This window comes from Lepidochelys kempii, chromosome 2, assembly GCF_965140265.1.
Source record: "Lepidochelys kempii isolate rLepKem1 chromosome 2, rLepKem1.hap2, whole genome shotgun sequence".
NCBI classification, from domain to species: domain Eukaryota; kingdom Metazoa; phylum Chordata; order Testudines; family Cheloniidae; genus Lepidochelys; species Lepidochelys kempii.
The window spans coordinates 38513025-38539201 of NC_133257.1; the positions used below are offsets into that span (position 1 = coordinate 38513025).

At 42.4% G+C, this 26177-nt stretch overlaps 1 protein-coding gene across 4 annotated transcripts; it reads left to right on the plus strand.

Annotated features, from left to right (window-relative positions):
* Positions 1–762: 762 nt before the first annotated feature.
* Positions 763–26041, plus strand: ZNF706 (zinc finger protein 706). 4 transcript variants are annotated; one of them, XR_012157115.1, is made up of 5 exons: positions 763–991; positions 4910–5046; positions 6380–6487; positions 9433–9491; positions 25851–26041. XR_012157115.1 is itself a non-coding variant. In XM_073330424.1 (4 exons), the coding sequence occupies exons 2-3, from the start codon at positions 4912–4914 to the stop codon at positions 6473–6475; spliced, it is 231 nt and encodes a 76-aa protein (XP_073186525.1). In that variant the 5' UTR covers positions 763–991; positions 4910–4911; the 3' UTR covers positions 6476–6487; positions 9433–9937. The 4 variants fall into 4 exon arrangements, 2 of the variants coding, with proteins under 2 accessions (XP_073186525.1, XP_073186524.1); XR_012157116.1 differs by lacking the exon at positions 25851–26041 and adding an exon at positions 10090–12989; XM_073330424.1 differs by lacking the exon at positions 25851–26041 and having other exon boundaries at positions 9433–9937.
* Positions 26042–26177: the final 136 nt, after the last annotated feature.

Genomic DNA, 26177 nt, shown 5'->3' on the forward strand with positions numbered 1-26177 from the left:
CAGGCACTAGGTGAAAGGGGTAGCTTAATCCTTGAGTCCCAATGTCTTTGCGCCTGTCTCAGTTTACCGGCAGCGCACAATAGACCACGGCACCAGTGCCTTTCAAACCAGCACTAGTGGAGCTGCGGAGATTTCCCTCAAATCCTTAATGTAGATGCAGCCAGGATGTCCTGATGGGGAAATGAAGTGGCCTCTATTTAAAGCGCTGCTAAGGGTGGTTTGAGCTCAACAATCTGCACGTGGACAGCTGACAAAGGGGACGGAGGATATGGTAGCGCAGCAGGAGCGGGAACAGGGACTCGCGTTAGGAGGGTTCCCATGCTCAGCAATTCCCTTCCCTGTGTCCCGTTCTCACCGCGGATTATGGGGGGGGGGGGGGTTAGTCGGTGGTTGAAAGTTTAGGGCCGGGGAACCGACCCCCGACTCCGTCCCCACGTGACTCGGCAGAGGGCTCTCCCCTCACTCCCTCAAACACCCGACGGGAGGCCAGGCCCCGACGCCCCCATTTTCTCAATGAACGCCCAGAGGGGCGGGATTGTCAGGCCCACTCCCCGCACGCCCAGGCGGGGCGCTCTGCGGCCCTGCCCGCCCGTCAGCGGGGGGATTTCTCCCCACGCCCACGGTGAGCCAATGGGGGAATGGGCAGAGGCAGATGGCCCCGGCTCCTCCCGGGGGCGGAAGGCTGCCGCATCCGGGCACCGCGGGAGGTTCTGCGGCGCCGCCCCCTGTTCCTGTGGAGGCCCCACTCCCTTCCCTGCGTTATGTAAGAGGGCGGCGCCGCCATTGGCCGGCGGGATCGGGGCGGCCGGGACCTGCCGGCGTGGGGGAGAGGAGGAGGTGGCGGCGGCGGCGGCGGCGCGCGTGCGCAGTTGGCGGGGCGCTGACTCCTCCATCCTCCTCTTGGGCAGGCGGCGGCCGCGGCTGCTGCGGGGCCGCACGGAGCCTTCTCCACCCGCCTGCTCGCTCGCTCGCGCACGGCTGGCTAGTCCGGGTAAGCGGGGACCTGGCTGGGCAGGGCGCTGCTGTCGGTGGGAGCCGGACCCTTCCCCCAGGCACGAGGGCCGGGGAGGCCCGCAGGCGGCGAGCGGGCCGGGGCGGGCGCTGGCCCCGGCCCTGGGGTGAGGGCGTCTCCTCGGGCCGGGGCCTGAGCCGGGCGGGGGCGGGTGGCCGCGGTCGCTCTCTGCCGGGAGGCCGAGGCCTGAGGTGGTGCCCGGGGGGTATTCCCCGGGCGGGGCCAGGCCTGGCCGGGCCCTGAGGGCTGGGGGAGGCGGCGGCGGCCCTTGGCCTGTTTGGGGAACTGGGGGGGAGCCTCTCCCGGGAGAGGAAAGCGGCGGAGCCCGCACGCTGCGTTCACGGTGGCTGGACGGTGTCGAAACCTGGCCCTGCAGGTGGACTCCGCGCTCCCGGTCCCTGCCCGCCTGGGCCCCGCGGTCAGGGAGCGCGGCCGAGCGCAGCGTGGTCCCTGTGCCCACGGGCTCCCCTCCCGGCTTGTCCCTTGCAGTCCCGTCCCGGGGGGCTGCGCTCGCTGCTTGGAGCCCGGCAGCCGCTGGCTTCTCCCCGGCCCTCGACCCTTCAGGGTCACCCGGAAGGGGTTGAGGTGCTTGTACGCTGTGCTCCGAGCCGGACTGAATTCTCCGTCTCCAACCAGGCTGCTGCCTGAGGTTGGTTCTGCTTCATCGCAAAGGGTTTGAGCCTAGGGCCCTTGGCGATCTTGCTGGAAACGAAACTGGACAATTTTAACCTATTTGTAGCTTCTGAAAGTTTCAGAGGAAGCAGCTGCTCCTGTCCACTCTCAGGATATGAACATTCTGCTTCTGGTTTGACTTTTCGGTTTTGGTGACTTGTAATCCTTGTTGTTTTACACGAAAACAACTTCGTATGAGGTGTATTGCAATACCATGGGTGTCAACTGAGTTGTGCTATTTAGCATTTGTATCTTCTAACTTAACTGGGAAGGCTTTAATGTTAAGAATCTCTAACAAGCTTTTTAAAGTTTCTTGTATGTCCTGTCATGCAAGTCTGTATTAAATCAAGGTTTTGGGTCAGTTTGCTAGGTTCTTGAAGGGTGTTTCTGTGCTTAAGAAAAAAAGGAAAGTTATCACAGTATGTTACTTTAACTCTGACATGTGGAATTGGATTTGTTGTGGCTGAATGTAATTGTTTTAAGCAAACTCTGAAAGTGACAGCATTGTAGTATTCCAAGAGAGTTAGAAATATTTAGCTTGCCACTACACTTAATGTTCAAATTCCGCATATTGGAATTACATTGTGTAATTTACAGTACTTTAAAACTAAGTCTGGCTGGGCGAAATCTGAAAGCCCCATAATTTTCAAAAAAATGCTTTTTTTAGTTAACTAGACAAAAGTAACATCTCCATACTTATGGGCAACCTCAATATAATGAGTCAGTGTGTGCTTGTCTAGTGGCTTTTTTAGCAAACTAATATCAAGGCACTAACTAAAACATATTGTAACACTTTATAATTGGGGTGCAGCTGTTAGGAGAAATAACTGAGATTACTAAAACGCACTGTTTCCCACATCTGGATGTTTTTGTCTAAAAGGAATTTTAGTCTCTTCCTATCCTTTGTTTTAAAACAATCTTGACACTAGTATAGAGCAGAATTTAGATTAGTGAAGTCTTCTATAATTTCCTAGTTAATTTAAAAGATTTTTATAGTTAACTGAATGTTTAATCTCTCTTGCTTTTGAAACAGGAAGTGCACATTCTTCAGTGTTCTCTACATAAATAGTCTGAGGTCCTTGCTGGGATTACTCCTGAGGGAATTCTGCACCAAAACATTTAAAATTTCTCACACACTATTTTAAAATTCTTAATTTTATTTGTCAATAAATGTGGAGGTTCCATCATGGCAGTGGGGGGCACAGGCCACTGGCTGCATGGAGGTGGGAGATCACCCTTCACTTGGCAGTGGGGCTGCAGCCCAACCCTGACACAGTGCAAGGGCTGGATCTGTCCCAGAAACACCCTTGGGCCCTGTCCTTCTACACCAGGTATGGGCAGGCAGGCTCTGTCCAGTAGGTTCCAAGTGTGGAGGGACTTGGTGTGGGGTGAGAGGGTTCTAGGTGGGACAGTCTGCGTGTGGGAGGGTCTGGGTGCAGGGGTGGGTCTCAGCGAGGGGAACCTCAGGATGCAGGGGGTAGGAGGTGCGGGAGAGGGTTCAGGTGCCAGAGGTTCTGGGTGTGTGGGGGGATGCATGGGGGGAGGGAGGGTATGGGGGCTCTGGGCAGATGGGGGAGCAGGGGAAGGGCAGTGCGGAGCTTCCTGCAGCCATGGGGAGGTTTCTGAGGGTGGGTCTGACCTGGCCCCGTCCGCTCCTTGCAGGGAAAGAGAAAATCCAGTCCTTGCCCAGTCGGGACTAGCAGCTGAGCCCAGCATAGGGTAGGAGCCACTGGCCAGGGTGTCCCTAGCTCCCCCACCCCATACACATGCTGTGGTGATTTACTTCACTGCTGGCTGCTCTGGGCACCCAAAATGACATGCCCACAGTTCTGGGGAGGGGTGCATGACTGCTCTTGGGGCTTCCCTTTGCTTCACTGTCAATCTTTTTTTCTGCAGGGGACATGAGTGGCACAGAATTCCCCCAGGAGCATAGCATGTATGGGTGTAATGTTAGCTTCAATTGAAACCATTAATAGTGAAACTGTGACAGGTATTTCTAACATCCTGAAAACTCATTGCTAATATAGTGTTTGTTTGTTGCAATAAAATCACTGTAGCTTTTCTTTAAATAGTTTTGGTACAGAAATAGTTAAAAATCTAAGGAGCTTGTTTTAAACAAAAATCTGTTTCATGGAAGTTGTTGAACATAAACCTATTGCATTTCTGTATCTTCTTTGTAAGAAAACTTGCATGGAATTTTCACTTCATGCTTTTTTCGTTCACCTTCTGACTTCATAATCCTTTTTTACAGTTGGTAGCTATAGAATAACATGGACTGTAAAAACTTTAGGGCAGGGACTGTCTTTTTATATTCATATAGTAACTAGCACTATGGGAGTGGGTTTCCAGGTACCTCTGCAATACAAATAACCGTCAGATTTAAAAACAAAACTTTAGATGAGGAATTAGCAGCTAGAGTAGAAATTTGGAAGCAAGTTTTCCATGAAACATTCCCTGCTCCACTACACAGACTGTCCATGAATCCTATTCCCATGTCTCATAGACATCCTTTCCCTGCTGGTGGATGACTTCAGTCCCTGAGGGCAGCTCCTGTCTCCTCCTCTTGTTGTTCTATATGTAGTAGTGGCTTCTGATGGAGGCAGCTAGCCTGGCTCCCTTGGATCTGATTTTTATAGTCCTGTGCTCCTTGTAAGGAAGAGCCTGGACACCTGTAAAACAGCTTGCATTAGGGAGAGGCAGCACCATTTACCCAGCTTTCCACAGACCCCTAGCAAGTGCTCCATAGAAACCAGTGATCCATGGACAACAGCTCAGTAATCACTGTCTTGACACCTATGGCCCAATTCAGGTTTCATTTGGAAATGTTTAGGGCTTTATTGCTTAGAAAATCAATTGATTAAACCAAAGTGAGATCTTTAAACCAGAATTTCTTTACCTGGGCGGGAATTAGAAAATAAATGCATATAAAAGGAAACAAATTGGTTTTACTGTTTATCCACTGAAAATACCTCTCTAAAAGATGGGCTTTGAAGTGTCATTTAGGAGGAAGCTTTAGAATGGAACCTACTAACCACTTTTCATTTAAAAAGTACAGAGGTATCTATGCAAGGAACCTGAACAGAGATGTCCACTTGTCTGCCTCATGTGAATTGAGTAGGCCATATGGAGAGAGCATATGACTCCCTGCTCATAAGGATACCTTCTGAGTTGGTAGCCACATCAGTCTCTTTCTCACTTAGACTAAACATCCTTCTTTGTTTGTAGATATGGCTCGTGGACAGCAGAAGATTCAGTCGCAGCAGAAAAATGCCAAAAAGCAAGCTGGACAGAAAAAGAAACAAGGACATGATCAGAAGGCTGCAGCCAAGGCTGCCTTAATATATACCTGCACTGTCTGTAGGGTAAGGGGGAGCAGACACAAAGCATTACAGTGGGCAACTCTTCCAGCCTAGAGTAGGACTTTTATAGGAAGAAGTTGTGGAAACCACAACATAAATATTTCAGTGGTAATAGTGGGTTAACTGACTAGTTGCTCCAGGCATATTTGTAGTTTATGTGCATATAATATGAAACCCTATTACTTTGGGCTGTAGATATAACCTTAGCTACATAGACAGCTTAGAAAGAGGGAAGATGGCTTCCTGTGGCTACATGAAAGATCAGCACCTTGTAGACCAGTGGTTCCAGACTGCTTAATTGCAAGTTTTCATGTTTGCAGTTGGTATATAGTACAAGGCTTCTCTAGAGGTCTGAGATCACTTTTCTGTTGTGTATTTTACTTCATCTTTAAATGAAAAGATGATGCTCCTGCCTTGCCATCATTGGTAGCTGATACTGTTGAGCATGATACTAAGAGCTGTAGCCAGGGTTTAATAAATAGTTATATATTTCTGCCAGAGTAATTGTCTTGACAAGAGAACCGAAATTTAAGCACCTAATCAGATTCTGACTTTCCTCCTGACTGACTCTCCTGAAGCCTGCCTTTCCTCTTATAGAGTGCATTCATTTAAAGGGCCAGTCCTAGAACAGACCTGTCACTTGTAATAAACTGTAATGGAAAGCTTCCCAATGGAGGACTGCTCACTCAAATGCATGCACCCCCATTCTTTTCTGCAAAATAAGCCAGCTTTCCTACTAATGCAATCAGAAGTTGCAGTCTACACATTTCTAGAAACAATGGGTTGAGAGACTACAAATAACTCTTTGGGCCTCTGTACCAGTGAGGCTATAATAAAAATGAATTGGCTTCGTAGTTCTATACAAAATAGATATTTATCCTTTGGCTGAGTTTTGAAGGGAGTAGGCTTCCTACCTAATTTATTTGTAAAATCCTAGATTGAATAAACTTGACTTCTGCAAGGAGGTTTCTAATAAAAATGAGCACATATCTTTCAGTGCATTTTTGGCAGGTGGCATAAAACAAAGCATTATCACATATGTGCTGAAAACAGGAGTTAAAAAGCAGAGGATTGTAGTAAATATAGAGCCAGAGATTCTCTAAAACTAGCATAGTAATGCACAATAGCATCTTGGTAGCCTGTCTGCTGGAAGTACTATGGCACTAAGATTGGTGATATAAACATATGTTGCATTCATCAATGAGAAAAGTCAAGCCCTGTGTTGACCTTGGTGAAGAAAATTAAGGTTTGAAATGGGGAGAACAGTTCAGTGTAAAGATTTTACCTAACACTCTTCTGCCATGCATAAGGATGATTTTTTTTTTTTTTAAATCAGACACAAATGCCGGACCCCAAGACCTTCAAACAGCACTTTGAGAGCAAGCATCCTAAGACTCCACTTCCTCCAGAATTGGCTGATGTTCAGGGATAAAATTGTTTACAGGTCATTACATATACTTCTTTAAAACTAAATCTGAGTTGTACTGTTTATCATCATAATGAATTAGCCTTGTTCACTGGCTATCTGAGAATTACTTCATTTTCTCCAAAGTGAAAGTTAGCTTGAAACTAAAAACACATCCTCGGATCACTAAGCATGAGAAGCAATTTAATCATTACTACTGCAGCAGCAGGAGGCCTGGCCCTTGATTGGACCACTGATACTAACTTAAAGGAAAAAATACAACCCTAGGTGAAAAGAAAAGGAGTACTTGTGGCACCTTAGAGACTAACCAATTTATTAGAGCATAAGCTTTCGTGAGCTACAGCTCACTTCATCAGATACATCTGATGAAGTGAGCTGTAGCTCACGAAAGCTTATGCTCTAATAAATTGGTTAGTCTCTAAGGTGCCACAAGTACTCCTTTTCTTTTTGCGAATACAGACTAACACGGCTGTTACTCTGAACCCTAGGTGAGAGGCTTGCCCATGGGGTTGATACAAACTAATGAATGCAAAGTATTATTCAGGTATTTAGCTTAGAAGCATAAATTATTATAAATACTTTTTCAAAGGATACTTTATTTGCTTCTTGCCATAGACTTAATGAAGTTTAGAGATGTTTAGCACATGACCAAATATTTAGGCTTTGTTACACAACATACAAAAATATACTGTTTGGCATGGGTAGAGAAATTATTTATGAAGACACTAATCTTTTGAGAATATTTGCAGGGTAGCTAAACCAATGCCAGAAAAACCCTATAATCAAAAAGCCTTTGGTTCGTAATTCAGTATAATTTTTCATTGATTGGAAGCTAAGCAGTAGTTAGAGCAGTGTTGTGCAACAGTTCAGTTTAACTGAATTCTTGTTTTTTTTTATAGGTGAATTCATGGCACCTATTGACTCGTCTACAGTCAGACCTTACATAACAAATCTGCAGCTGCTTTTCTAACAAACTGTTGATCAGCAAAAATGAAGGGGTTACAGAAACATTCATATTTTTATGCTGTTCCCTCTTGAGCTTCATGCAAAGACAATTCTGTGTAAATGTACAGTTGTGCCCTATTTGGAAATCCTGAAAACCAGTCCATACTTGTTATAAACATTTTTTACAATTGTAATTATACTGATGTTCATATTGTGTAAAATAACTCATTTAATAAAGTAGTATTTTGATTTTTACAATATCACAGGTTAAATGCTTGTAGAAGTTCTGTTTCAACTTTCCACATTATCTGCCTTATAAAATCCTAATGAGGACAAAGTGGAATTCTCTCCATCCTGCCAGAAACTTGAGCAGTTTCATTCCACTGAAAGTAATGTGCATTACAATAAGCTGAGCTAAAGCTAACCTAAGAGGGAAACTGCTTATGTTTACCTTCCAATGTTCTGCCTACTTGAGGTCAGTTACTAAAATTTAATTTCTTGACTCAAGAGGCATAGCAAACTTTTTAGAAGCTGCATTAGAATCATGGGACTTCCTCCTTTTTTGTTCTGTTTATTAGGGAGCGTCAGTACTACAAGCCATTTAAAACAGGTCTCCTTTGCTGTAAGGGAACTTCTTCCTTCTATTCATGCACTGGAGAGACTCTTGTTAGACAAGTGAACCTTAAAGTTTGGGAGATGGCTGGCAAAGATGAGACACAATAGCATTTAATATTTCTGGACATACTTATCTGAATAATGTTCACAAATGCTATATCCAGTTAAAGTAACTCTGCTCTTCATTGTAAAATTCAATTGGAAAGATTGTAAATGCACATGCAGTCAACCACATGTCTCACCCACCCCCACCCCCCCGCCCTTCAAAGTCTATGGCTATCTTAGTAGCAACTTTTTTCAAGAAGTGTGTAAAGTAATCAAACTCTAATGATCTACTTATTTGACAACTAACTTAAAATAAGCCTGTTGGAGCCAAATGACTAACTGGAAGTGATGTAGCTAGTTAAACTTAAATCAGTCCTGACTTACCAACATTATCAGGGAAAATTTTAAGCTTTACCTAAAACCCCTAGATGAAAGCACTTGAGGATAGATTTAACCTTCATAAAGTGTATCATGGACTGGATTCTAATCTCAGAGCACAAAGGGGGGGGGGGGGGGGGATGAAATCTAAAACTGGTATATTTGAATTGTGCTGGAGGGTCTGTAATATAGTAGGCATCCGAAATATATTTGAGGTGGTACTGCCAAAGAACAAAATTTCTGAAATTGGTTAGACATAGGGGAAATGCTATGAATTGCTGAGAAATTGGTTACAACAAACTGCAGCCATGATAACTAATATCTTATTTCTGACAGACCAAGTAACCCTTGGTACATGTTGAACACGTTCTTTGATTTATTGAAATTCACTCGAAATAAGTAGTATTTTTGGAATATCAAGTCAAATACAGCCTTTTTCTGTGTCCACTTTCTCTTTTAATGAATTACTTGTGTCAGGCTAGCCTCCCACACTCTTTACTGTGACATTAAGTTGTATCTCTGTAAATGTTCACTTTGGCCTAAAGTTTCATTGTAATATACCCACTCTGACATCTGTATACCACTGAACTTTTATAGGTACCCTGTTTGCCTGCTGAAAATAATCTAGTACTGCACTAGTACTTTAGAATGTAGCCCTTCATTTTTCTTAATATTAGAAGTTAATTCAATAACTGCATTCTGACAGCCTGACTCCCACAAGACAAGAAATCTGCCTTTCAACTTGGTGCTGAGGGGTACCTAAATGTTCTGATACTGTAATTTCATCAAAAATAAGATTGATTATACCCTGAGCAAACTGTTCCTTACATTGATTGATTGATATTTGGTAGTCTGGTCTTACTCAGGAGAAGGCTCTGAGATGCATCCTTACCCTCCCCTCCTCCTCTTCACCTCCCCTCCCCCACCCCCCCCAAAAAAGCCCTAAGCTGAAAGATATGTTTTGTTACTTTAATTTACAGATTGTGTAGCAAACATAGTTAATGAGCAAATAAGGTGACTGGAAAGCGGCATCATACTGGTAAGACAAATTAACATACTTTCATAAGAATTTTGTTGCATTTTGAAAACTGTATGATAACTACATAACCATCAGTTGAAATCGGTAAAGGCCAGGGTGATCTTCAGTTTTATACACTAATAAACTCCCTATGTACAGCTGAAATACTGTAACATTTTCTAATAAATTGAACCCAAAAGTATGGGGGGAACGCAGGACTAGTGGGGGAATTGTCCTCATTTAGTACTGTCTGCAAATACTCAAATGTATGGATTTAAAGAGTTGTGCGGGAGGGTAAGGAATAGGGGAGTTTCCTCTCCTCATGTCTAAACTTGTGGATGGCACCCTGTTAACTCTGGCTAAAAAGACACAATTGTGCATTGTTCTGTGTCTGATTAAAGAGCAAGTTAAAAAACCTAAAGTGTAAAATGTGATTTTCCTGCCTATTAAAAGCAAGTGTTCCTGCATTTTTATTAAATGAATTTGATGCTGGCTGGACAGCTCTAAATCTTGAAGCTATCCAGCTACAAAAAGTAGGTGTGGCAGGGCAAACTTCCCACCTTCATCCTGCAAGTCTGACTTGTCTATGCACGGACTGCTATCTCTTTCTCCCCTTTAGAGACCTACCTCTAAGGATGTTGAAGAATCTCTGCAACAAAAAAAATCAAGGACGTGTAAAATCATGTAAAAATCAAGGATCTGTAACCTTAACAAAGCAATATTTGTTTTTTGTGCAATGTTCTGGCAATCTCTCTTTGGAGACTTCCCCATCTCTTAATTCTCCTGTGAAGCAGAATGCTCTTCACTGCAAGATTGACCAAGAGAGTTAGTTATATTTGAAAGTTACATAGTGATGAAGATCTGGGTTCCTCCAAATTTTACTTTTGTTAAAACATAATGCAGTATCACTAAAATCATGTTTAAATAAGATATGTAAATTCTATTTACTACATGAGTCAAATTCTAATGCAGATTGACAAGTTGCGATGTGTTTATCAATTAAAAGTCAAAGTAAAGGGTTGAATGCTGACACCATTTAAAGCAGAAAGTTCTGACCAGCAAGCTGACTACTTTGTTAAAGAATACAGAGTAAAGGGTCAACTTGCTTTGTCTACTCAGTTCACTACTGCAAAGTGTTTTTGTACTAGAGCCTCCTGGCTAGTTTACCCATTTAGAACCTTTAAGGCATTCTTGCAATGGCTGTACCTTCAACCAAGTGTTGTAGGCTTCTAATTTCAGGTTTACACATTTACACACATTACAATATGTAATAATTACATATTCAGTGGCATCTCCAGAGAGGTCCCATAATTCAGAAAGAATGTTAAAGGCCCTGTCTATGCAGTAGCTGAAGTTTTGTTAGCAACAACTGTTTTAAAGTGATCTTGATATGTCTACCTGCATTAATAGATAGCTGTGGGGGTTTTGTATTTTAAAAAAAAAAAACAACCTTGGTGCCCAAAATCATCTTTTAAAACTTTTCGATGGGGTTAAAAGCCCACACACAGCTTTTCAAAAGTGATCAGTGATTTTTTTTTGGATGCCTCCATTTTATGGGGTTGAACCTGAGACATCTTAAATATGGGGTCTGATTTTCAAAAGTGTTGAGCACCTATCCTCTAAAAATAAACCTTTCTTTAAAGATATTTCAAAATCATTAGTCCTTGAAAAACTTGGCTAGTGTGAACATGGCTGAAGTGTCTTCCATGTGCTTAGCTGTCAGTGGTGAGCATGTAAATTATCAAGAATTTTGCTTATGCAGAAGATGATCCTAACTATATTGACTTCTAAATTGGCTAAATGTTAGTTATTGTGCCATATTTCCTAATTTGGTCTTCCAGTCTGGACAGACACACACTCTGCTTAAATCATATTAAAAGCAGGCTCTGACCATGCCTTTTAAAAATGTTTCTAACGTAGCTTGGCCCTGTGCAAGGCAGGGAGCCAACGTATGTTTGATACAGATTTAGCTAGAACAATGTTCAGTTCTCTAAAGGTGGATCTCCGAGCCAGTGTTGAGAGGGCTCTAGCGTCAACACACTGCCCTTGAGGTGGTATTGGGTCTAATAAATCAAGCAGCAGAGCAGTTTACGTGACTGCCCTGCCTCTTTCTCCTTGAATGTTTTTTCCACTGTAAGAGGTATTAAAGCCATAAACACTTTACTATGATAAAAATCTATGGCAAATAAAAAAAAAGTCAAAGCTGCAAACTTTCTCACAAAGGTTTAAGATGTGCTAAGCATTTACTCTACATGCTGGATATGGCTAAATTTCAACATACGAGGGAGTGTGGCGTTTGAGAGCATTTGCAGGGCAAGAGAATGCATCCTAGACAAGACTGTTCTAATAAATTTGTTGTGCGTTTAGTAACGGTTATGTACTCCCCAACACTGTATAACACTGATTTGTTCAGAATCTGAATTAAACGTCGTTCTAATTTCATTCTCAGCGTATGTCATTGTGACCATATTTCCTTAAATCCCTCCTCTGGCTTTCAAAGCCCTGCATAGCCTTACCTCTTCCTACTTATCCATCCTTCTTTCTTTTCACTTGACACCAGTTCCTTCCACACTAGTGACACCAGCTTCAATATATCACTTGTCTGTCTCCCCACAGTCATCTGTATGCTTTCATCTATGCCACTCCTTTGGCATGAAATGTCTTTCCTAATTGGTCTCCAGGGCTACTACCTTCTTATGCTGAATCTGCCCCATCACTCCGAGAAAGGTCTAGTTCAACCAGGATGCTTATAGCAAATTAACCAAGTAATAATGTTACGGTTGAGTGGAAGTGAGGGTGTAATTTATATAATAAATGCTAATATCAAGATATGGCTAATCATTACCTTTCCCATTTCGTTTCTGTGTTTGTCTCTCTCCTCTACCCTTTGTCTGAATTGGGCACAAACCAAGCCTTCCTAAGTGTTTTGTTCAGTGCCTAGTACACGGGGAGAACTACTGGAATATAAATTAATGTTAATTATATACCAACTTATTCTCTGCTTGAAAAGAGTAGGGTTTTCTTTTTTTAAATCTCTTTAATTCCCAGTGTATCTTAAAATACCAGTTGCTGTTATGTCTCTCTCTCACACTCACACACGGTGTAATAGTCATTTTATGTTTTTGAATAAAATTTTGAAAAGCATGTTTTACTTTGAGGTATTTATGGATCTTAAGGATGAAAAAAAATTGGGTATCAGTCTTTAACCAAAAGAATAGTTAATTTGTCTACTGGAGAAAGTTTTAAAATGTTTACTAATATTGTGTTGGCTTGTGGAGTTCTGTATGCAATTATGATAAATTACTATCTGTATTGTGATAACACTTTAGAGACAAAGGTGCCATTGTGCTCTGTGTTGTAACTTGGATCAGATATCTGGGAATGGGTGCCGTGGGAATGGGTGAATAGAATAACTTCCTTATGAATGGAAGTGTGTTTTCTCTCCGTACAGGATTTGAGGATGGCAAAACTCCTCAACTTAGTTGAGGAAGTTTTTATATTATTAAACTAAGAGTGGTTTTGGTTTGCTGAGTTTCTTTAACTATTTTATAGTATTGTAATACTTAGAGTATAAGTATTTATGGTTTGGTTTCTTTTGTAAATGGATTCTGTTGTACTTGTGTTGGCTCTTGTAAATCAGCCATAAAGAGGGTTTCTTTTGAAGAGAGCTAAGAAATATTTTATCTAATGACATGCCTCCATTGAAGAAATACCATGGTTGTTTTTCACTTAAACAATAGCAATATATAGCTCGCTCTTATATCAAATATAAGGTAAATCCTTGTAGGGTCACCTGAAAGACTGTGAACACAGCTTTTCAGTTCTGTATTGGGGAAAACCCTTTAACTTCAGCTAGGGTGTCTCCTAACCTGGCTTATGCTGTTTGCTTACGGTTCTTCCCAAGTAAGAGTTTGATCCTGCACCACTGAAATCAGTGAGTTTTGTCATTGACTTCAGTAGGCGCAGAGTCAGACTTTAATAATACAGAATTCTCTAAACTCTGTGTTGAAGAGAGAATAACTTTTTGAACCATACATCGAGCAACCAGAATTACTGCATGTATTTAAATGGTTCAGCATTTGATAAACACAGACAGGCAATAGCTCTGATACCCTTGTAAAATTTCCATTCCACCTCTCCCCCAACTACTTTGTCAGATTTCTACGAATTAGATGTAATGTCCTCTGTATTACAAAGATTAATTCAAGCAAGCTCCTTACCCTGAAGAAGACATGAACTGTCATGTTCATGGTACATAAGAGATAAATAGTTGTACTAATCCCTAGTTTAATATTTACACAATATTGTATGAAACATGTCTTGGGAAACTGACCTGAGGACACCCATTCTAAATGAACAGGGCACATCTGGTATATTTCAGAAGCCATAACTCAAAAGATGAAATAAAGGCTTAGACAATTCCTAAATTTGATTTAACTTAATATTCTCTCACGGACTCACTACATGATTTCACAGGGCCCAAGTGTCATGTGTCCTCCCCTAAACCAGTGAGATCCGATTTGAAATTGGGGATGGTAAGAGTCATGGGAGACAGTGAAATTGTCAAATGCAAAATGGTTAATTGCTAAAAGTGATTTGGTTTAAATTTCTATTTTGAGTTATTGTTAGCCTAACAATGTTTAGTGAGTTTAAAGAGATGCACACAGTCATATATTTAAACGCCTACTAATGGGTTATATTAACTTATTGTTGATTTATTTAAGTTCTGAAATGGAAATAGAACAAGGATGAAGGAATTCCTTTTGGACTTTGTTGCTAGTATGTTTTGCTTGTTTAAAAGTGCCATGCACATATCCTCCCTTAAAACCTCTGTCCTTGCGAACACTAATAAGAAAATACATTTGAAAATCTTGGTCAAAGATTTGTGACCAAAATGACTAGTGATTTTGGATATTCCAGTTCTTGAGCATCCAACCTGAGATACTTCAGAAAGTGGGCATTCAGTACCTTTTTGAAATTCTAGTTCCTTTAACATGTCCTAAGTTGGTCACCCATAATTGCTGATCCCTCTTGATGATCTTGGCTTTGTGTTTTCATCATTTTAAACAAACCTACAGCTGTTCCATTTAGCTTATGCTCTGCTCTGCAAATACTTTATATTTGTATTATGAAAGAAAAATATTTAGTTTCTTTTTGCGGGGTGTCTAGCACAATGGGGCCCTGATTCCTGACTGGGGCCCCTAAGCACTACTGCAATACTAATAAGTATGTGTATTTCCTTATGTAAAATGTTTGCTTTTAAGCTCTTGTAAGAACTCAGGATTGATCAATAATGATGGCCATGATCTAGTCAAGAGACACAATAAGTGTCTCTCCAAGAATTTGTGTGTTTTGTGGCACCCACAAAAGAGATTTTTCTTAAGGACAGACGCAACAAACACCCCGTAAAATTTAATCTTAAGGGAGGCAATCAGAAATGCCAACCAAAGAAACAGTAAAACTGCTATTACCTGGCTAACTCTCTGATATCTTAAGTCATAAAACAAAGTAATAAATATTTGAGCCTGCTTCTCTCTCTCTCCCTACCTCCTCCCGCCCTCTAAAGACAAGCTTCTGTTTTTAAACTTGCACTCACAGTTCTCTTTTTCGGGTACAAATCTAAAATGAATAAACAAATTAAATGGCATGCACCAACCAAACATAGCCAAAGCTTATAAGTGATTTTAATAACTGCTGCGGCAAGCCTAGAGGTGCAGGGGCTATAAACTGCCAAGCCTAGAGGTGCTGGGGCTCAGCCCTGGCCTAAATTAAGTACTGCACTGGTGGCATGGAATTGATATTTCAGAAAACAGACTGAAGAGACAAAGTACAAAATTCAAATTGATGCAAAGAGCCATTATTGTCAGTAAAGAAACTTTCAAATATGGTTTGACAAGAATTTGGTTCTAAGTGCATATCCATGAATTGAATAACTTACTGGGAGCAGCCTAGAAAGAAATGTGCCAGTAGAGAACAAACACTGTTCTTGTGAATCCAGTCAAACCCCTAAGGATATGGCTACATTGCAATACACCTCCCTCAGCTAACTTGAGCTTGCAGGGTTTGGGTTGCAGGGCTATAAAATTGCAGTGTAGATGTTTGGGCTCCAGCTAAAGTCCAGGATCTTGGACTACATGAGAGAGGAGGGTCCCAAGGCCTAGACTCCAGCCTGAGCATCTACATTGCAATCTTATAGCCCTGCAGCCCAAGCCTCCTGAGCCTGAGTCAGCTGACACAGGCCAGCTGCAGGTGTTTGACTACGGTGTAGACATACCCTAAGGGGAGAGTACTCCATCTTCAATGAACTATGAGGAAGAAAATGAATAAAAAATGCTCATTGAAACAGATTTAAGTTCAGAGGAGAGTACAAAAGGACAGGAAGGTGAACCAAAAATGTAAACTCAGCCAAAGCAAAGACCAGCAACGGGCACAGGAGCCAGAAAGAATCCTTCCCCAGAACATCTCTACAAGGTGTTACTGATTTCAGACCTCAAGCAGGTTACAGAGTCCTGCTTAGTCACTACAATAAAATAGGTTGCCTTTATTCAGTGCTTAATTTATAATGAAAGAGGTGCTGGGGCCCACACTGGGCAGCTGAGCACCAAGCTCTGAAGGAAGCAGCAGCTCAGAAGTAAGGATGGAATGGCATAGGGTGTTGCTGCTCTTACTTCTGTGCTGCTGCTGGTGGCAGCGCTGCCTTCACAGCGGGGTGGCCAGAGTGTTGGCTGCTAACCGGGAGCTTAGAGGTGCCAGGGCTAAGTCCTGGCACAAAGTAAGCACTGCCTTTATTGGTGAAAATTGACTTGAAATTGTGCTCCCTGCAGCATTGATGTGGTAAGCCCTTGTCCGGCTTTCCAGAGGAAAAGGTGTTCTTGCCTTCTTTAAGGGAGCCTTTCCCTTACCGTGGGCAGTAGGGGGGGATGGGGAGATGTTTACAGAGTGGAGCAGGAAGGAGCTGGAACAGGTCAGGAGCAGGGCACTGTCCTTCCTGCTAACCAGACGAGTATATGGGGGTTTTTATACCTCTTACCTGGATCGGGCTAGCAGCTGTCACCTATGAAATCTGTAAAAGGACCAGGTATCCTCATGACTCACTGTGGGTGTTATGCTAGTTGCCCTTTTCTTTGGGAGATGGGAAAGAATTTTTTCCTCACTGCTAGGTTGACTGAGGTGGGGTGGGTTTTTTCCCTTTTCCCACAGCAGGTCTGGGACCTGGAGAGGTGTAGCAGGCAGGTTAGTATGTAAAACCCATGGCAGATGTCCAGTGCAGGAACTTGTTGGGAAGAGATATGGTTATCGGATCAAATTAATTGGAAAAGGATTTCAAGGAAAGCATTCCTTCAGGGGTCTCCTATCTCTGATCCAGTTAGTGAAAGAGATGAGCTTACACAGAGCTGTTCTTCAATGTACTCGGAGCATCACAGGTAAATAAGAACATAAGAATGGCCGTACAGGGTCAGACCAAAGGTCCATCCAGCCCAGTATCCTGTCTACCAACTGTGACCAATGCCAGGTGCCCCAGAGGGAGTGAACCTAACAGGTAATGATCTAGTGATCTCTCTCCTGCCATCCATCTCCACTCTCTGACAAACAGAGTCTAGGGACACCATTCCTTACCCATCCTGGCTAATAGCTATTAATGGACTTAACCTCCATGAATTTATCCAGTTCTCTTTTAAACCCTGTTATAGTCCTAGCCTTCACAACTTCCTCAGGCAAGGAGTTCCACAGGTTGACTGTGCGCTGAGTGAAGAAGAACTTCCTATTATTTGTTTTAAACCTGTTACCCATTAATTTCATTTGGTGGCCCCTAGTTCTTATGGGAACAAGTAAATAACTTTTCCTTATTCACTTTCTCCACACCACTCATGATTTTATATTTCTCTATCATATCCCCTGTCTCCTCTTTTCCAAGCTGAAAAGTCCTAGCCTTTTTAATTTCTCCTCATATGGGACCCGTTCCAAACCCCTAATCATTTTAGTTGCCCTTTTCTGAACCTTTTCTAATGCCTGTATATCTTTCTTGAGATGAGGGGACCACATCTGTACACAGCATTCAAGATGTGGGTGTATGATTGATTTATATAAGGGCAATAAGATATTCTCCGTCTTATTCTCTATCCCTTCTTTAATAATTCCTAACATCCCGTTTGCTTTTTTGACTGCGCTGTACACTGCATGGACGTCTTCAGAGAACTATCCAAGATGACTCCAAGATCTTTCTCCTGATTAGTTGTAGCTAAATTAGCCCCCACCATATTGTATGTATAGTTGGGGTTATTTTTTCCAGTGTGTACTACTTTACATTTATGCAAATTAAATTTCATTTGCCATTTTGTTGCCCAATCACTTAGTTTTGTGAGATCTTTTTGAAGTTCTTCACAGTCTGCTTTGGTCTTAACTATCTTGAGCAGTTTAGTATCATCTGCAAACTTGCCACCTCGCTGTTTAACCCTTTTTCCAGATCATTTATGAATAGGTTGAATACGATAGGTCCTAGGACTGACCCTTGGGGAACACCACTAACTACCCCTCTCCATTCTAGAAATTTACCATTTATTCCTACCCTTTGTTCCCTGTCTTTTAACCAGTTCTCAATCCATGAAAGGATCTTCCCTCTTATCCCATGACAATTTAATTTACGTAAGAGCTTGGTGAGGGACCTTGTCAAAGGCTTTCTGGAAATCTAAGTACACTATGTCCACTGGATCCCCCTTGTCCACATGTTTGTTGACCCCCTCAAAGAACTCTAATAGATTAGTAAAACATGATCTCCCTTTACAGAAACCATGTTGACTTTTGCGCAACAATTTATGTTCTTCTATGTGTCTGACAATTTTATTCTTTACTGTTTTTTCAACTAATTTGCCAGGTACTGATGTTAGACTTACCGTCTGTAATTGCCAGGATCACCTCTAGAGCCCTTTTTAAATATTGGCATTACATTAGCTATCTTCCAGTCATTGGGCACAGAAGCTGATTTAAAGGACAGGTTAAAAACCATAGTTAATAGTTCCGCAATTTCACATTTGAGTTCTTTCAGAACTCTTGGGTGAATGCCATCTGGTCCCGGGGACTTGTTACTGTTAAGTTTCTCAATTCCAAAACCACCTCTACTGTCACTTGAATCTGTGACAATTCCTCAGGTGTCCTCAGACAATTCCTACAATAGATGGTTCAGGTTTGGGAATCTCCCTAACATCCTCAGCCATGAAGACTGAAGCAAAGAATTCATTTAGTTTCTCCAAGATGACTTTATCGTTTTTAAGTGCTCCTTTTGTATCTCGATCGTCCAGGGGCCCCACTGGTGGTTTAGCAGGCTTCCTGCTTCTGATGTACTTAAAAAACATTTTGTTATTACCTTTTGAGTTTTTTGCTAGCTGTTGTTCAAACTCCTTTTTGGCTTTTCTTATTACGTTTTTACATTTAATTTGGCAGTGTTTATGCTCCTTTCTATTTACCTCACTAGGATTTGACTTCCACCTTTAAAAAGATGCCTTTTTATCTCTCACTGCTTCTTTTAAATGGTTGTTAAGCCACGGTGGCTCTTTTTTAGTTCTTTTACTGTGTTTTTTAATTTGGGGTATACATTTAAGTTGAGCCTCTATTATGGTGTCTTTGAAAAGTGTCCATGCAGCTTGCAGGGATTTCACTCGAATCATTGTACCTTTTAATTTCTGTTTAACTAACCTCCTCATTTTTGCATAGTTCCCCTTTCTGAAATTAAATGCCAGTGTTGGGCTGTTGAGGTGTTCTTCGCACCACAGGACTGTTAAATGTTATTATATTATGGTCGCTATTTCCAAGTGGTCCTGTTTATAGTTACCTCTTGGACCAGATCCTGTGCTCCACTCAGGACTAGATCGAGAGTTGCCTCTCCCCTTGTGAATTCCTGTACCAGCTGCTCTAAGAAGCAGTCATTTAAAGTATAGAGAAATTTTGTCTCTGCATTTTGTCCTGAGGTGACATGTACCCAGTCAATATTGGGATAACTGAAATCCCCCACTATTATTGAGTTTTTTATTTTGATAGGTTCTCTAATCTCCCTTAGCATTTCATCGTCACTATCACTGTCCTGGTCAGGTGGTCGATAATAGATCCCTACTGTTAAATTCTTATTAGAGCATGGAATTACAATCCATAGAGATTATATGGAACATGTGGATTCATTTAAGATTTTTATTTAATTTGATTCTACATTTTCTTTTACATATAGTGCCTCCCCCCCCACCCCACCCCCACACAACCTGTCCTGTCCTCCTGATATATTTTGTACCCCGGAATGATTGTGTCCCATTGATTGTCCTCACTCCACCAGGTTTCTGTGATGTCTATTATATCAATATCCTTTAACACGAGGCACTCTAGTTCACCCATCTTATTATTTAGACTTCTAGCATTTGTGTATAAGCACTTTAAAAACTTGTCACTGTTTATTTGTCCTTTTCTGATGTGTCAGATTCTTTATGTGAATGTTTCTTGTCTGATCTGGCCCATACTTTGTCCTCTTTCATCCCCTCCTCCTGACTAAAACCTAGAGAATATCAATCAATAGACTCTCCTCTAAGAGAAGTCTCTGTCCGATCCACGTGCGCCTCTGCAGCAATTGGCTTTCCCCCATCTCTTAGTTTAAAAACTGTTCTGCAACCTTTTTAATGTTAAGTGCCAGCAGTTGGGATCCACTTTGGTTTAGATGGAACCCATCCTTCCTGTGTAGGCTCCCCCTATCCCAAAAGTCTCCCCAGTTCCTAATAAATCTAAACCCCTCCTCTCTACACCATTGTCTCATCCACGCATTGAGACTCTGAAGCTCTGCCTGCCTACTTGGCTCTGCACATGGAACTGGTAGCATTTCTGAGAATGCCACCATAGAGGTCCTGGATTTCAGTCTTTTTCCTAGCAGCCTAAATTTGGCCTCCATGACGTCTCTCCTACCCTTCCCTACGTCATTGGTACCTACGTGTACCACGACCACCGGCTCCTCCCCAGCACTACACATAAGTCTATCTAGATGCCTCCAGAGATTCGCAACCTTTGCACCAGGCAGGCAAGTGGTGGAACAGATTGTTTAGCATAAGTAGTTAGCACATATTTCAAGGGACCATTCAAGGTGAACTGGCCCATTAACATCCCTCTAGTCACAGGGGGGAAAGGAAGGGAGAGGATTACAAGAGGCAGCTGGGGCATGGGGTTGTTAGGACTAGCCTACACTGGCAACGCTAAAGTGCTGCCATGGCAGCCTTTTAACGTGCCTTTTGTGGTCGCGGTGCAGCTCTCCCAGCACTCCAAAGAAACAACCTCAACGAGGGGTGTAGCTTCCAGGGCTGAGAGCACGGCTCCCAGCTCTGGGGCACTGTTTACACTGGTGCTTTACAGTGCTGCAACTTGCTGCACTCAGGGGTGTTTTTTCACACCCCTGAGCAAGAAAGTTGCAGCGCTTTTAATTGCCCGTGTAGACAAGCCCTTAATGGGTTATAGATTGTCAGCATTGCTATTCAGTCCATGAGTTTTAGCATCTAGCGAAGCTATGAATTTAAGCTTCAAGGCTCGTCTTTTGAAAGTGTTGCGCAGGTTGCCTTTGAGGATAAGGACTGAGAGGTCACATACAGAGTGATTGTTTTGTGAAAAGTGTTCACCCATGGGTGATATGGTATATTTGTCTTCTATCATTTTTGTGTGTGAGAGAGTTCATTCAAGAGCACGGTGATTGTCTGGTTTCACCCACATAATTATTATTAGGGCATGTAGTGTACTGGATGAGGTACACCACATGATGTGATCGGCATGGATGGGACCCAGGGATCCTGAAAGGTGTGTTGTGGTGGGTGTTGATCATCATAGCATTGGAGCTATGTCTGCAGGTTTTGCATCTGTTGTTCTGGCAGGATCTGGTGCCACTTTGAGTTGGTGTATCCTGGTCTATTGGAAGCTTGCTTCTGATGATGAACTTGGAGAGGCTGGGGCAGTGGCAGATTAAGCTTTCCTGGGGCCCTGGGCCAGAGCAAGTGGAGGACCCTTCCCCATCCCTTCTGCCTGCAGTCCCACCCCCGCTCCCCCCTTTCCACCTGCGGCCCCACCCACAACCCCACCCCTTTCTACCTCTTCCCTGGGGCCTTCCCCTGTTCCACCCAGGGGCCACCCCCCCACACTCTGACACCCCACAACCTGTTTGCTCCTTTCTGCCCCACCCCCAAGACAGAAGACGCACAGCCTCGGGGCGCAGGGGCGAGTGAGAGCTCCTCCAGTCTCAGGGCTGCAGTGGGGGACTAGGGTCAGGGCTCTCCCCCCCCCCCCACTGCCCTGTGGCTTCTGACAGGGTTGGGGGGGTGCAGGACGCGTCCCCCACCGCCCCGCGGCTTCTGCCAGGGACGGGGTCAGAGGCCCCTGGGGCTTCCCCTGTCCCGCCCACCCAGCGGCCGTTGCGCCAAGCTTCCACCACCCGGTGGCAGATTTTTTCCTGAGCCCCTCAGTTGGCGGGAGGCCCTGGGTATGGGCCCCATCATCCCAGTGGCTAATATGCCACTGGGCTGGGGGGTTGTTTGAAGCCAGAAGAGGGGTTTCAGGAAAGATTTCTTTCAGGATGTGGTCCCCATCCAGCATGGGTTATAATTGTTTAATAAAACCCCATGTGGGTTCCAGTATGGGGTGGTAGGTGACAACCAGGGGTTTTATTTCCACATTGGTCAGAGGGATTTTATTTCCATATTGAAGCAGATTCTCTCAGGGTAGATGAGTGGCCCATTCCATGATGCAATCTACTTCTCTGGTGGAGTGTACTTGTTTGGTGAAGGAGGTTTTAAGTGTGTTAAGGTGCATATCCGACTTTCTGTCTGGAGCATATTCTGTGGTATCTGAGTGCCTGGCTGTAGATAACAGATTTCTTGGTGTGTTTAGGGTGGTTACTGGACCTGTAGAGGTAGGTCTGGTGATCTGTGGGTTTCTTGTATGTAGTTGTCTGTAGGGTTCCATTGCGGAAACTGATTGTGGTATCCAGGAAGTTGATGCTAGGGTGGGAGTATTATAGAGAGATTTTAATAGATGGATGGTGGATGTTGACGTAGTGGTGGAAAGGGTGAGGGTGTTTAGGTCATCTGCCCAGAAGATGAAAATATCATCAATGGTTTTATGATGCTGCCTTCCCCCCACCTCCTTCCACTCCTCACTATGACTGGGGGGGGTGGGTGTTAATGGGCCACTTCACCTTGACTGGTCCCTTGAAATATGGGATAACTCCTTACACCAAACAATTTGCTCCATCTGGTATTTAACTGTGACACCCTGAGTACACTTCCCAGACCTGTAGAAGAGCTTGGTGTAAGCTCGAAAGCTCGTCTCTATCACTAACAGAAGTTGGTCCAATACAATATATTACCTACCCACCTTGTGTCTCTAATATTCTGGGCCAACACGGCTACAACAACGCTGCATAAAATCATTTTTGTGCATTCATAAACTGTTTTAGTTCAACTAAAATAAAGCAGGACTCACTTACTTTTAAACAACTCCTTTTCCCATCAGTCAACTGTATGGAGTATTCCACTTATTAATTTTGGGAATAATTCATTTCTTTGTCACGATTCACCTCGAAAAGTGTCCTATACAGAAAATATGTTTTGCTCCAATAGAAGTTATCATCTCTGCTGAACTCACACACTCTTACTTATATTTGTAGAATAAATTATTAATAGCTGCAAGTGTCCTCGCTTGTCTAAATCCTGATGTTCCCTAAGGCAAAGTGAGAACTTTTGTGGGACCAGTAGTGGGGTCACATCCCTGAATTTCTATCACAAGAAACAATTATTAATAATCTGGCCCAGCAGATGTTTGCTTCTCTGGACTATAATTTTAGTAATCTGGGAATATTTTTTGGCCCTCCACACCCTAGCTCACGCAGAAACACTCCATTCATGCCCACCATTCCCTCTCTGGTACCTTTCCTCCCTGGCTGGACCATACAGAAAATCTTTTTTAGGGACAGAGATCCCCTGGGGAAGGCGTGTGAGGGAAGGACTTGGGACAGAACCAGTGGTGGGTGTATGTCTTGTCCCCATGCCATTCTGCCCTTAAGCTTACTGCAGAATGCTTGGGAAAGGTAAGGCTATATAACTGTTTCTGCAATGCACCCCCCAGCCATGGCTGTGAAAGCACCAGCCCTTGAAGGGAGTCCCAGAAGCAGCAATTGGCACACTATCTCCATGCTTAAAACATTCACCATATTGAGCTTTATTGTTTTATAACTGATGACACAACCAACCAACCAAAAACATGGGCCTGGTTCCCTGCTGCATTTATTTAAAATAATTGGCTCTAGGATGAAAGCTTTCATCTCACATTTCAGCTACTAGCCCCTTCAGACTGTGTTTTGCTAAATGTCTAATACAAGTTTAATTGCAGAAAATCAGTACTGCAAACTCCACCTTCTAGCCAACCCATATTTGTTTCTCCACCCTCACAATGCCTCATCTCATTTATTCTCCACTTAATGCTTTCTTTCGGGAGGAGATAAGTATTGTACATAAAAGGAAATGAATATGAAAAAACACACAGGCATGAAGCAAAACAAGAACTGGCAATGCACAGTCTGTAAGCGTGACCCAGATTAGTCAGCGTGATCATTTAGGGCTTGACTCTGCAAAGCTTTACACATGAGACTAATTACATGAGTAAAGGTTGCAGGATTTGACCCTTAGTTTTTATCCACCTTGGCAGTAAGCTGAGCTCTTTATTGCAGCCATTGAATTTATTTCTAAAGAACATTTTCTACCCCTCTCTTAGAACCATCTACTGACCATTAGTTCTCCAAACCCTTATAAACAGTTATAAATGTCAGAAGAAATTCTAAGATGAGTCTTCAAATCCCATTTCTAGTTGTATTATTTATTTTCTATAGTGCGGCTACTTTTTAGCCACTAAGAACCTGATCCTGCAGTCCCTCAAATAAGTGAGAGCTTTGCCATGATTTAATTAATATATTCCTTTGTACAGGGCCCAAAAGTTGTCAAAAATGTGTACTAGATGCCTAGATAAGTGTAATGGGAGCAGGATTGGGTTCAACATTCCAAACTACTTGTACAGATGGCTACTTTTGATGTATGTTTGTTCTCCCATTGAGTGTATTACAGATTTTAACTATCTTTAATCATGACCTTATTTGATAAAGTGATATATTAAATATTAACAAAAAGAAAAGGAGTACTTGTGGCACCTTAGAGACGAACCAATTTATCTGAGCATGAGCTTTCATGAGCTACAGCTCACTGTAGCTCACGAAAGCTCATGCTCAAATAAATTGGTTCGTCTCTAAGGTGCCACAGGTACTCCTTTTCTTTTTGCGAATATAGACTAACACGGCTGTTACTCTGAAACCTATTAAATATTAGTTTCTCTTCATTTCCAGAGAGAGCTAAGGGGAAATACTCCCTTAAGCAACTATCAAAATATTACCCCCTCCTTGCTTTTTTAAACTAACCAGCCAATAATCAATTAAATAATTATCACAGCTACAAAAAAGTTAGAACGACAAAGCTTCCAATACTTTAAAAATGTAAATCTGAGTTAAACTGACTCATAAGAATCACATAATTAAACCTAGGAGCCAAAACCTGCTCTCCTGTCTCATCTAAGCAGTGCCTTTGATTGAAATGGGATGAATAAGGATAGAATTTGGTTCTGTATTAAGAGTCCACATTTGCAGTGAAATGGAACATGCCGACAGCACAAATGAAAGCTCCCTGGGGTAACAGGAAAAGAGCCTAAGCTTGATGCTACAAACTGCACAGGCATAAAAGTACATTTTGTCCCACTATTAAACAAGGAGATTTGGGATCTAATAGTGTCTCTTCCTGTAGCCCTTCTATTTTCTATTCATGAAAAAATTGTCCACAGTTGTAATTGTTCTGTCCAGCCCTCACAAGCCAAGGAGAATTAATCAAGGTCTACAAAATCTACTCCTCTTAGTTTCAAAGAAACATTCTTTTGTACTCTAAATATCTATTGACATTTGAATCAAAGCACACAAAAGACTCCTGTCCCTGCTATTGTGCAAGCAGTTTTTCAGAAGTTGACAATATAATGAATGGTGCATTTCTCTGTAGACACCCAGAGCCCTCTTATTTTTACCTAACGTTTTTGATTTTTTTTTTGAAAATTAACTCATTTGAGAATGGAAATACTGATCTATGCACTGAAAAGCTGAAACAATTATATTTAAATTGCCTTGACAAGAATGACTGATGGCTTATTAGAATATGATCCTGGCCAGTTAGGGCCATATTGTCTACTGCCCTCAGCTCAGGTGTACAATGCCTAGCTACATCAATATGGTTGTATAAGGCCCTGGATGCCCATTGCCAATATGTGACTGACTGTCAAATCTTTTAGATCACAAATGGATACCAGCTCCCACCAAAGGCACACTGGGACCTCATCACCGAAATATCCTGTAAAACTTGACAAATCTCATCTACAGTATGTGTAATGTATTTTCTATCTTAAACTTGATTTGAACTTACTGTTTTCACATGTAGCCAGGTGTGCTTGCATGGGCTGATAAGTAAATAGTGTGGATTTTGCTTATTTTTAAATTAGCGAAAATAGCAAGTCTAATCAACAATAAATACTTCAAATTTTGCACTATGTAATACTTAGCACTTATACTACCTTTTCATCCATATATTTGAAAGAACTTTACAATGCAAATGAAATAAT

Excerpts from the sequence above, each read along its gene's own strand:
- ZNF706 (XM_073330424.1), top strand. The coding sequence starts at position 4,912 with ATGGCTCGTGGACAGCAGAAGATTCAGTCGCAGCAGAAAAATGCCAAA. Across the intron at positions 5,047-6,379 it reads ATACCTGCACTGTCTGTAGG|ACACAAATGCCGGACCCCAA; the intron begins GTAAGGGGGAGC and ends TTTTTAAATCAG.